A 13,232-nucleotide genomic window follows, 5' to 3' on the forward strand; every position below is an offset into this window, starting at 1 on the left:
ATTGGGGGAGTGCCTGACAACCCTAAATTTGTGGCTTATAAATAACAACAGAATTATTTTAATCGTGATAGTTCACAGTAAACCTCCCTTAGCCCAGGTCTCAATAATTTTAGGTTGGATCCCCAGATCTGTCAATGATTTCAGTAACCCAATCTATATTTTAGATTATCCACAAGTAAAACAGACATATTCAATATGGTAGCATAGTGGATTGGGACCTGATTTTAGAGTCTCACCTCTGATACATACTGGCTATGTGACTCTAGGCAAGTTACAACCTCTCGGGCAACTCCTAAGACTAGAAACTGTAGAGCCAGCTAGTGGCCCTGAAATCGGGACCTAAATTCAAATCCAGCATCACCCACTTACTAGCTGTATGATCCCAGGTAAGTCACTTAATCCTGATTGCCTCCAAAACAAATAAAAAGGATAGAAGTTGCAGAAAATAAGATGGAGGGAAATATAGGGCTGGTAAATAGTAACTGTTAATGTGAATGGGATGAACACTCCCATAAAACGGAAGCAAATAACAGAGTGGATTAAAAAACAGACTCCTATAATATCATATTTATAAGATTTGATTTGATATTTGATACAGATACAAATAGATGTATATAGAGTAAAGGTAAAAGGCTGGAACAGAATTTATTATGTTTCAAGTGAAGTAAAAAACAAACAGGGATAGCAATTCTGATCTTAGATAAAGTAAAAGTAAAAATAGATCTTATAAAAAAAGATAAGGAGGGAAAGTACATCTTGATAAAGGGTACTGTAAATAATGAAGTAGTAAAGATACTAAATGTGTATGCACCAAGTAGTGGAGCAGGCAAATTCCTAGAGAAGCTTTTAAGTCAATTATAGAAGATGCAGAAGATGTGCTCATCTGTATTTCTGGGGGAAAGGAAGGGGTTCCTCACCTACAGCTCACAACACTAATTAAATCATAGATATATTAATTAAAAAAACCCACCTTACCAAAAAGCTGTTAGGAATGCATAGGGGAAGGAGTTAAGCCTAGGCCCAAAGTGATGTGGTACTGATAACTAAGGCTGAAGGAGACCTAAATTGGAAGTGGGTCAGCTGAGGGTTTTCAGGCCTCTAAAATCTGGTTGAGATTTATTTTGCTTGTGTCTATGGGCTCCCAAGGAGACTGGTGGCAAGATGTCCTAACTCCCAGCTGAGAAGGGCCCAAGACCTTTCTGAGAGGATTGCTTCCTCAGTTATGTCAGCTGCTTCATGATTCTTGGCCATCAGGCCTCTGTCCCCTCAGATCCCTTCCCTTCTCGCCTTGAACCTCTCCTCTTTAACCTTCTTCTGAATTATCCCCACCCTCTCGACCTAATCAAAAGCGAGGGAGCAACGAAGGACTCCCAGCCAAGGAGGGTGGAATCCTCACACATGGTGGTGGTTGACTTTGCACAAAACAGACCAGCTGCTATAAGTCTGTCTCACAGGCCTGTCATATCCTGGCCAGAGTCATTAAGGCTGGTTTCTGGATTGCTCTGTGTCAGCCAAGGCTGCCTCTGCTTATACCACAGAGCTGTTCTTGGGCTCACAAGCCAAATGGACCTTGTCCTGAGATAAGGTGTGAAGCTTGTATAGTCTGTGAGGGAAATGAAAATCGGGGTCCTGGGGTGTGCAGGTGAGGGGATGGTGTCCATGTGTGGAGTGAGGCGCAGGTAAGATCCTAAACATAAAAAATAAAAACAGGAGGTAGGGCTAACACATGCTTTATGTTCCTGGATCACAGAAGAAAGGAGGGTTTCTGCTCTTTCCATGAATGCTTGGGACCAGGGGGTGAGTCCCACCAGCCTGGCAGCCCAGCTGGGCACAAGACCTAATCCCTGATATCCTTCTCTGAAGCTTGGGGCAGGCTGAGGGGCTGGGTGGAGCTCAGATCCTATCCCTGGCTTCTAGCATCCCTATCAGCCAGCCCCTTCCAAAGGCACTCTTCCTCTCTGTGGCCAGGGGGCAGGAGGAGAGGAAGGGGCAGAGGGAAGGTGTTCTCATTCCCAGCACTCTGCCTTGCACCACGAACCCTCAAGACAATACAAGAGGTATAGTGTGTGCAAGAGATAGGCAGCGTGAGCACTTGAATTAGAGGTCAGGGTCAGAATCCTGCCTGTGATACTTATTAGCTATGTGATCAATCAAGCAAGCAATCAAGGATTTATTAAATACCTATGATGTGCTAATCACAAGAAATACAAACACAAAAATAGAACAAACCTCAGGCAACCATCTTTACTTCTCAGAGACTCAAGTTTTCTAATCTATAAAATGAGATAATGACAACCAATCTCAACAGTTTTTTTTTTTTGTGAAGATCAGTTGAGATAATGTATATAAAGTACTTTGTAAATATTAAAGACCTATATTAATGTCAGGTTTTTTTTTTTCCCTGAGGCAACTGGGGTTAAGTGACTTGCCCAGGGTCACACAGAACTTTTTTTTTTTTTTAAGAGCAAGTGGAAAGAAAAATTCATGCAGAGTGAAGTGAGTAGAATCAGAAATAAAATGTTTACTATGATATTCTATACTATCACCCTTTTTCCTTCTTTCACTCCTTTTATTCCTTTATTCTCTTTTCTTTCCTTCCTTTCTTCCTGCCTCCCTTCCCTCTTTTCTACCTTTTTCTTCCTTTCTTTTGTTTCAGTGGGGAAGTGGATTGGGAAGGAGAAAAATGCTTCATAAATAAAAAAAAAAAGACATTAAAAAAAAGAACAAATGGAAGACAATCTTTTCCTTGGTGAAGTCATTCAACATGTATCAATTCCTCAGGTAATATGGGGAATCATCATTAAGAGTGTGGGAACAAGTCAGGAAATTGGATCCAGTAAGGATCTGGAAGCCATAGGGCAGCCCCAGGAACAGTTCACAGTGCAGCAAGAGCGATTCAGACTAGACAGAAGAAAGACATTTCAGAGAGAGAGAGAGTACTTCTAGGCAGATACCAAAGGAAGTTGGAGCATTTCCTTTCCTGGTGCTCTTTTCCTGGCAAATCATCCACCCAGGGAGAGTTATCAGGGAGCCCCTTCTAAGCCTGCAACACAATGTCTGTGCTAATCGTAGGCTACCACCTTCCCTTGTTTAACTCATATCATAAACTTCCATCCCTCCAATTCATTCAACAAAGTCCACAGATGAAATGTGGTTGGTCACCAGATTGCCCCCTATGCCCTATCTTTCCCCATTTCTTTAAAAAAGAAAAGCCTTTTCTGGACACCTTTTACTCTTCATACTACATTTGGTTTTTAAAATGTGTATTATTTTTTAAACAATAGTTTTTATTTTCAAAATACACACGAAGATAGTTTTCAACCTTCACCCTTGTAAAACTTTCATGCTAATTTGTTCGCCATCACACCCCTTTCCCCAAACTCTCTTGACACAAGAAAAACAGTTAACCAAAACCAATCACCCCAGTGCCTGAGTCTAAAAGCCTAGGAGGCATTCTGCAGTTATAGCTCTCCACTTCTCCCAAGAGAAGTCAGGTGTGTGCTGTTATCTGCAGGATCTCAACCTCCCTGAGAGATGTGTCTCACTCTTACACCATTAATGTTCATGGCCAAATGTTCTTCCCTGACACCCCACGCAGCCAGACTCCAGCCTATCCCACAGGCCCACCTGTATTATCTCTTTCCCTGACTTATTACTCTCAAATCATGCCAAAGTAAGTCACTGATTCATACAAAGCACAGGTTAACAAGGCCGACGAGGGAATGAGATTGAAGGAAAATTATACTTTCACAGAAATGTAATATAGCCTTCTGGTGGGATTGATGGGGAACCAAATCATCTCCATTTCCTCAGTGTATAAACAGATCCAGCTCTTCCCAAATGCCACGACATAGGTTGTACTCAAAACCATATGGAGAAAAGCACTCCCAAAGGTTTATGGGATAGAAGTGGGAGCAGGGAATGAGGAGACAGCTCCCACCCACTCCCTCAGACTCAGCCAGGGAGGTCAGACCATCGAGCCCGAGTTAAAATGGAAAGACCGCGTTCTTTTTAAAATAGAAGGAAGGATTGGCTTGTTAGACTTACAGTGCCTATAAAATTATATTGGTCCTTCGTAACCATGAGACGTGCATACAAACAAATAAACGCTCTGCCCCTCTCCTGTAGCTCTCACCCTCCCTGTGAGCTTTTTAATTTTCTATAATTAATTGGGCAAGAATGGAACTTGGGAAAAGCTCAACTATGGTTAGAATCTGCGGCCTTCTTTCTAGTGATATGTCCTAGGGGTGGCAGCTGGGACTATCCGATTACCTGCAGCACGTTGAGAAGAAGGCTCCGGAATTTGGTCCCTTCCACCATGAAGAGGGCCATTTTGTCGCAGAGTTTCGCGGCCGTGAAGGCAAAGCTGCGGTCCGTCACGGCCTTCTGGTAGATGGTTCGGACGATCTCCCCCAGCATCTCCTCGGAGTTGGTGGAGTTCTGGGCCTCCTCCATGAAGGTGGTGAGCTGGGCGTCCACGTCGCTGCTGTTGTTCCGCATGCTGTTCAGAATCTCTATCAGCTTGTCCATCTTGTTCCTCTGGGGATTAGGGGGCACCACCGTTACTTCTTCCTAGAGCCCCCCGGTAGGTGGGGGCGAGAAAGGACAACAACAAAGAAAATCACTATGGGGGGGCAGAAGGGGGACAGGACTCCTTTTGGGGATCCCCACCAAGCAGACCACACACTTACCTGCCCTTTCCCAGCTGCACCAGGGTGCCCATCCGGCACGCTCCTCAGACACCCTTATCTTTTTAGATTCTGCCTTGCTAACATCACTCCTCGGTTCCCCTCCTTAGCCCTACCTTCTTCCATTATTGCTACGGCGTCTTAGGTTGATCTTTCCTGAGGGCTCTTGCAATTTCCCAGGATCCCAATGAAGCATTCTTCCCTGCCCTTCATTTTAGTTACAATATACATCTCTGAAGTCAGAGAACCAAGATTTGTGACTAACAGAGTCACTTTAATTTTTTGGAGTTTCCTCATCTGCAAAATTAGGGGGTTGGATTAGAGTGAAATCCCATACAGTTTTAGGGTTATAATCCTGTTAAGTGGCAACTCCTTTGCCCTGAGGAATTACATGAGACCCAATGGAGGCAGCAAGTTAAATGTAGTCTCCAAATGGCTTTCTCTTTACCACAATGGCTGCTGGTCTCTGGAGGGCAAGTGTATTTTAAAAAATAATAAAAACAAAAAAATAAATTGAGACTCTCATGAGTATTTGTTGTGGCTAGGGCTGAAATAGTAGGTGCAAAAAAGCCTGAAATGGCATTTTAGTTCTAAACTCTTTATTCTCAATTTCACATAACAATAATAGATTTTGAATGACCAAGAGTTGAAAGATTCTGATTCCACCAATAACTAACTGTGTAACCTATCACATCACCCCTCTCTGAGACTCATTTCCTCATCTCTAAGATGGAGAATCTCAGAGTAGTTATAAGGTTCAGATCTCAGAGTAGTTATGAAGTTCAGATGAGCCACAAAAACCAGAAAATCAGTTGTTCAAATAGAGCCACTGTTATAAATAAAGAACACAGGATGGTGGAGAACTCTAGAGCTGGCCTTAGGAGAACTGGGTTCAAGTCCCCATTCTTCCACTAACCAGTTACAGGCAACAATCCTTGAACTTCCTGATCCTCAGCTTCCACATCTATAAAGTGGTAATAACAACACTTTGCAATATCTATCTCACAAACTTTGTATATAAAGCATCATATTATATATTTGTAAGCTGCCATTATTATTATCATCATTTTTATTACATTAAGTTATCCTGACTGACAGGAGATAGGGGACAGAGAGACAGGAACACAACAGCTATAAAGGGTGGCTGGCAAGGGCCTGGGATAGATTATCAAGTGTGAAATTTTCAAAGAATGAAAAATACATCTTTGCCCTCTCCTATTTCCCAAACTAAATATGTTACTCAGTTATATTTTAGGATTACTAGAGAAGTCTTGGCTGGGGTGGAGAGGGAAGGGATCAAGTCTAAATGTAGGGCTGGAAATAATTTCCTTCCAAGGTTACTTAGCTTCCCTTGCCTCCATCAGGCTCACACACTGAGCTGGCAGGGGTAGATGGAATAAAGAGGGGGGCTCAAGTGCTTGGTTTCATGAACTAGGCCTTTCTTACAAAAAAAAGTCCAGCAACAATGACAGACCATCAAGATACCTGGGTTCTAGTCTCAGTCCTATCACTAATCAGTTCTGTCTTGGGCAAAAGATGTCCTAACTCCAACTGTCTATGCTTTATTTAGCTTCCTTTGCTGAGAGGGACAAAGAGCTTCGCTTGAAGTCAGGAAGACTGGTGTCCCTGACGTTTACTAGCTACATCACATAGTATACTCAGGAGAAAGGGGTCTGCTCTGAAGCAGAGGCCCCATGAATCCATGAGGCAGGGGAGATTCTAAAATAAAGTGTGGCAGTCTCCAGCCTCGCTAAAACACACCTGGGCTTCTGAACATACACTACACCCACTGGAATCCAGGGCTCAGAAAGCTTTTTAGAACTTCAGAACACAGGGTTTTTAAACACAAGTTATTCATCCTACTGCATCTATTCAATTCTTCATAATTAGAAGCTTGACTCAAAACCTCCCCAAGAGGAAGATGATTTTTTTTTTTGGACTGGGATAAACTGACACCCTCATTGTCACTTGCTTCAAGAGATCCCCTGAAGCTGCCAGGTCGATGAGAGAGGATAAGGAGAAAGAAGTTTCTTTCTTGAAAAGATTTTTTTGATTTTGTCTTTTGGATGTGTTTTGGTTTGGTGGAGTCCTGGGGGGCCATGGGCATTCCAAGAGTATATAGGGTTGCTTAGATTCATGTGCTGATTCTTAATTTCAATTAAGAATCTGTCCCATTCAGAGCCTATATTTCTGGACCTTACTCTGTCTTCTATTTCCCTCTCACGCTCGACTAGCTGGCTCTGGGGTTCCAGTACCCCATCCTGATGCCAAGCGGCCATGAGGGGCAGAAAATCATACTGGAGAGTCCTAAGACCTTCAAGCCCTCCATAAATGTTTATGAACAGGACAACATGTGGAAATTCAATGCTAAAGAGCGAGCTGGGACATCAGGAAATTCTCTTCTCTGGGCAAGCAGGCGGCACTGGCCAGCCTGCTGGGAACGAATCTCCTCAAGCAGATGCATGGGAGGAAGTAGCTTGTGGACATGCCCACGGTTTCCATGCCATGAGAAGTCAAGAGAAGAGTTCAGCTAGCACCTAATAAGGTTGGGTGCTTCTGGAAGCCTCAATTCCATTGTATCTGACTAAGGGATGTTTTGGGGCAGGAAGAGAACAATGATTCACTTTCATTCTAGAATAAATCCTCTAAAAACCCAGTGTTGTACCCCAAAGGGTGAGGATCTGTGAAACAAAGATCAAACGGGGGTCTAGGTTCCTTAAATGGATAAGCCCATCCTTTAACCCAAAGAATGAGATCAATGATCGAAAAGGAGACACTTTAGTGAAATAATAATAATGATAATAATAACTCATATTTATATTAGCCCTTTAAGATCTGAAAGTGCTTTATATACAGTACTTCATTTGAAGTATATGTCTGAGATCAACACAGATGGACAGTAAGACTGACTAAAGATACCAGACACCATCACAAAAGTGAAACCAATTAAAAATGGAAGAAAAGATTACAGGGATTATGGGAATTTAGCCTTATTCCATTTCACAACAATCCAAAAACAGAAAGAATACCCACCTTCCAAAATGACCTCTGCAGGTGCTCCTGGGAGGCCCTCAAATACTGGACTGTTATTTACCTTGAGTATAATATCACCCCCCTCATCTCAGGGTCCAGAGTCTTCCCCCAAACAATGGACAATAGCCAGGAACACAGTTCCTTCCCCGAAGCCCCTCGGGCACGGTCTAGGCCAGCATCATGAGCCACGCAATGAAGGTGCCTACCTCTCCCAACCTGACCCCATCTCAGAGTCTGTGAGCCAGCGGGCACGGGATGGCACTCCTGGGGGTATGGGCCCTCGCCTCCCAGACTGCCAGGCTCCCACCCCCCAGAAGCCTGTGACTCATGCAATGAAGGCGCCTACCTCTCTGCTGTCCTCCCAGAATAATTTAAAATTCAATTACCGGTACCTTTTCCTTTAGTCTTCGCCTCAGCCTGTCTTTAGAAGACTGGAGCAGATTAATTTTGGGCCGCTCCCCAATCCGATCATTAATAATACTGTCTTTGCGCTTGGCCTCTGCCTCCAGGCCCCCCGGCGGCCGGGGGGGCGACCTCTCCGTCGGCGTGGCGTCGGGGTTCCGGTGCATGTCCAGGGGGATGTGCACAGTGCACACGGGAGCATCCTCAATCTTCAGGCTCTCCGATTCTTTGGCGTTGTTGCGGTGGGGGGCAGCCTCCTTGTCGCCAGGGGGATGCTTCGAGTTGTTGTGGTGCCATCGTCGGTTCTGGCTGTAGCCATGGTGATTGGGCCGCCCTGAGGGGTGGGGTGCCTGGCCCCCCTGGTAGGACTTCTGGTGGTCCCTGTTGTGTTTGGCACTGCCTGGCTGGTGGTCACTGTGCTGCTGGGACTTGTTCCCACCTGGGGGCCTTTGCTGTCTCCTGCAAGACCCAAATTGGGAAAGGGAAGAAAAGAGAGGGGAGTGAAAGGGGATAGAGAGGAGGGGGGCAAACAGGGGAGAAAGGAGGGGAAAAGAAAAAGGGGGAGAGAAAGAGAAAAGGACAGATGGAGAAAGAGAGAGAGAGAGAAATGAGAAGAACAGGATAGAGAGGGAGAAGGGAGAGAGAGAGAAAAAGAACTGTCAACATATGGTCACAGAGCCTTTGTCCTGTTGGTTAGCCAAGCACTACGCTTTGCCTCAAATGCATTACTGCTCACCCAAAAACCAGGAACCAGGGGAAAACAACATGGCTGCCTATGTGGTATAGCTGAGAAGACTCTCCTTGCTGGGAAAACGTCCCTCGCTAGCATTTTCCCATACCTGGAATTCTGTATCAGCAAACATGTGGGCAAATAGCAGGTGCTCAATAAATGCTGGGAGAATGGGACTAAATCTTCATGGTGAGCTCTACCGAGGAGCTTGCGCCACAGAATTTCTCAGATGTGGCCTTTAGAGCTTTCATTTTTGCTCCACAGACATTATCTCCCCTGTATTTGATACAAATTTCTTAATGTGGGGGAAGGATCAGCCATACCAGCATGTGATCTTACAGTAAGATCATGTAAATTTTGAAGGGTATCAAAATCCCATGCTTCTAATGTCTCCCTAAACTGGGCGGCGGGTTAGGGTGGGGAGGCATAGCTGAAATGTCAAACGATCAAGGCTGAGAACCTCTCTCCAAAGGAAACAAAGCTTTGATTGGGCCACGGTCAGGGCCATATTCTCTGGGAAGGGGAGCCTATCATCAGCTTCCCCAAGATAACTGAGATGGTGCCAGTCGTCCTCAATGGGTCAAGTCACTAGACTCACATATATGGTGGCTGAGACTGCTGAGCGACAAATGGTCTTGGAAGAAACATGGACAAAGGCAGAGGTGCTGGAGGGCTAGAAATAGATAAATATCCTAATTTTCAAAAAGGATAAGCTGGATTTTTTAAAAACTGTAGCCCAGTCGGGTATAAGAGTTCAGGTCTAATTTTTGAGGGATTTTTAGTTGTTTCAAATGATCATTAAATGATTTGTTAAGAATTAATTTGGGTCCACTGAGAGCAGGTCACTGGCAGTACACTAGACTCATTTCTCTTTTTGATAGGGTTACTAGACTGACAGATCAAGGGAATTCATAGATATAGTCTTCTTGCATTTCAGATATATATATGTAATATTGGAGCATCCCAAGATTCTGTCCTTTGCACTATTTGCTCAACCTTTTTATCAATGACTTAGACAGATGGTATGTTTTTCAAAGCTGAAGATAACACATAGCTGGAAGAGTTTAACACGTTGTCTGGCAGAATCAGAATGCAAAAAGATCTCAATAGACTCATTATAAAAATGTGAAATTTAATAGGGATAAAATAAAAAGTCCTACACTTGGTTCTGAAAAATCAAATGTGAAATTATAGGATGGTGGTGAAACAATGAGACAGTAGTTCACATGAAATAAAACTGAGGGTTTAAGCGAACTGTCTACTTTCATATAAAGGGAGTGATGTAATATGGTGACCAAAAAAGCTAATGAAATCTTAGGCTGCATTAATGGAAGTATAAAAAACAGAACAGGGAAGAAAAAATTTTGTTTTCCATTCATTTTTTGTCATTTGTGTTTATTACTGATCAGCTATTTTCCCTTTTTCTACTCTTGCTGTTTCTCAGTGAGCTATTTTGAAGCTCTGATTGGAAAGAGGGAAATTCTTTGGCAAATAATGGTTGATTCCCTGCCATTTTGGCCATCTTTGTTTAGAATTTTTATAATGCCCAGGGAACTACCAGAACAGAATCCATGACCATGATTGACTAGTGCTTCCTGAATCTCCCGATCCTCATCATCTGGCCTCCGTTCAGCTTTGCTCTGGTTTTGTCCTCAAGAACTATAGAGGTTGTTCTACTCTCAAGATAATTAAAAAAAAAAAAAAAAAAGATGTATTCTGGGTCAGAGGTTCTGTTAGCTCTCAAAGCTGATTATCCATTTTTGCAGAAATGGGTCAAATATTTCTCAAGCACCAGGATTCTAATGAAGATAAACTTTTAAAAAAAATAGCTTTATATTTTTCAAAATACATGTAAAACTTGTATTCCAATTTTTTCCCCCTCCTTCAATATCTCCTCTCACCTCCCTTCTCCCCTAGTAACCCAGGAAGTAGTCCAATATAGGTTAAACACATACAATTTTAATGAAGGTAAATATTAGCCAAAAAATATTAAATCAATTGAACTGCTCATCTCCCAAAGAGTGGCCCCTAAGGAATCTGTGTGACTTTTTGAACTTCACCTGTAAAATGAGAGGTAGAATATATTTCAAATAAATAGAAAAATAAAAAGCTATTATTTTAAATTGCCTCAAAGGTCCCTTTCAGACTTAGATATAAGTTCTTCAAATACACCTCTCCATTTTTCATCACTGTCCTTTGTACAGGGCATGCTCTATTTACTGGGAATGTTCATTACCCCTATCTCTTGGTTTCTCTGGATGAAGACTCAGCTTAAATTCTGTCTTTTACAGACCTCTTCTATTCCTTAGCTGCTAGTACCTTCCATTCTCATGCCTTTTACCTACTCTCTCCTATAAACTTTGTACGTATATATAAGGGCAGCTAGTTGCTAGAGAGAGTGCCAGGTCAGGAACACTCCCCTTCCTGAGTTCAAATCCAGATGCCTAATTGTGTGATCCTAGAAAAGTTACTTAATACTGTCTGCCTTAGTTTGCTCATCTATAAAATGAGCTGGAGAAGCTCCACTTTAGTATCTTTGCCAAGAAAATCCCAAATGTGATTGCAAAGAGTCAGATATTATTGAATGACAAAAATAATGTGTTTATAAATAATTCTATGTTGTCTCTCTCATTAGAATATATGCTTAAGGGCAGGAATAGTTTTTAATCAACAAGCATTAATTAAGTTCCTACTATGTATCAGATATTATGCTAAACAGTGGGGGGACACAAAGAAAGACAAGGGTTTCTGAGTTTAATGGGGAAGAGACAACATAAAAACAATTGTACAAACAAAATATAGAAAGTATAAATTAGAGAAGATAAAATGAGGAAAGGCACTGAAATTAAGGGGAATTAGGAAAGGCTTCCTATAAAAGGTGAGACTTGAAGAACTGGAATTTGAATGAATTCAAGGAGGTCAGAAGAAACAGATGAGGAAGACGAAAATTCCAGGAATGGCCACTAGCTAACAGTAAAAATACAGAATTGGAACACGGAGTTTCTTGTTTAAGAAATAGGAAAGCAGTGATTCACAACACAACATTCTTATTCTTTTTGATCTTGTTCACTTGCATTTTGTTTTGTTACTCATTTTCTTTCCTTTTTGATCTGACTTTTCTTGTGCAACAAGAGAATTTATATAAATATGTTTACACATATTGGATTTAACATATTTTAACATGTATAACATATACTGGATTGTTTGCTATCTAGGGGAGGGGGTAGGGGGAAGGAGAGGAAAATCTGAAACACAAGGCTATGCAAGGGTCAATGTTGAAAATTTACCCATGCATCTGTTTTAAAAATAAAAAGCTTTTTAAAAAAATGAAAAGAAAAGGAAGAAATAGGAGAGCAGAGTCAACAGAGTACAGATCATGTGGGAGTGAATAAGGGGTCAAAAGACTGAAAAGGTGGGAGGAGGCCAGGCTACAGAGGGCTTTGAATATTGGAAGATTTTATATTGGATCCTGGAGGTGATAGGAAGCTACTGGAATTGATTGAATAAGACATGCTCAGACCTGTGCTTTAGGAAGATCAATCTGACAGTTGAGTGATGGATGGGTTGGACTGGGGAGGTGCTAGTGTCAGAGGAGAAAAAGGAGGTATATATAAAAAATGCTACAAAGGCAGAAATGATAGATCTTGGCGACTGATTAGATATGGAGGAGGGAGCGGAAGAAGTTGAAGCTGACACTTAGGAGTAAGCCTGATGACTGGGAAGATGGAGGAATACTCAATGGTAATGGGAAGATTAGAAAGAAAGGGGGAGCTGGGAAGAAATGGATCTCAGTTTTGGGACGTACTGAGCTTAAGCTATCTACTGGACATCTAGTTTGTCATTTCCAAAAAGTAACTGGAGCTGTAAGAGTGAAGGTCAGGAGAGAAGATGAGGCTGGATAAGGGGACTTGGAAATTTCCAGCACAGAGCTAAGAACTGAATCTTACAAGCTGACGAGATCACCAAACCAAACAGCATATGGGGAGAAGTGATGAGAGTCCAAGACAGTCTTGGAGGACATCACGGTTAGTGGGGGTGGTCTGGACAAAGACCCTGAGGAGAAGTCATACAGGCAGGAGAGGAACTAGCAGAGAAAACTTGGGGAGAAAAGATCAAGAAGAGGATGAACTGATAATGTCAAAGGCTGCACAGAAGTGAAAAAGGATGAGGACTGAGAAAAGGCCATTTAGATTTTAGAAACAAGGTTCTCCAAATTCATTGGCCATGAATGCATTGCTTTTAATGATATGGAACTAAAAGTCTTAGAGCTGGAAGGATACTTAACATAATGTAGGAGAAAGAATCAATGCTCTTTTGGAGCATGAGAACTAGAAAAAAATTTTACATTCAAGAGTTCTGATAAAGCCCTCATTTCTAAA

The 13,232-nt window shown here is 42.3% G+C and overlaps 1 protein-coding gene across 3 annotated transcripts in view; it reads right to left on the minus strand.

The window, feature by feature from the left end:
- Positions 1-13,232, minus strand: part of CTIF (cap binding complex dependent translation initiation factor) — a 476,533-nt gene that overhangs the window by 125,880 nt on the left and 337,421 nt on the right. For 2 of the 3 annotated variants that reach the window (XM_003759532.4, XM_031945969.1), the window contains 2 exons: positions 8,108-8,582; positions 4,273-4,572 (listed from right to left, as the gene is read on the minus strand). In XM_003759532.4, coding sequence (XP_003759580.1) covers positions 4,273-4,572; positions 8,108-8,582 — 775 coding nt within the window. The remainder of the gene's footprint in view (positions 1-4,272; positions 4,573-8,107; positions 8,583-13,232) is intronic. The other variant, XM_012541153.3, reaches the window with a different exon arrangement.

The sequence above is a fragment of the Sarcophilus harrisii genome, chromosome 1, assembly GCF_902635505.1.
Source record: "Sarcophilus harrisii chromosome 1, mSarHar1.11, whole genome shotgun sequence".
Taxonomy (NCBI): Eukaryota; Metazoa; Chordata; class Mammalia; order Dasyuromorphia; family Dasyuridae; genus Sarcophilus; species Sarcophilus harrisii.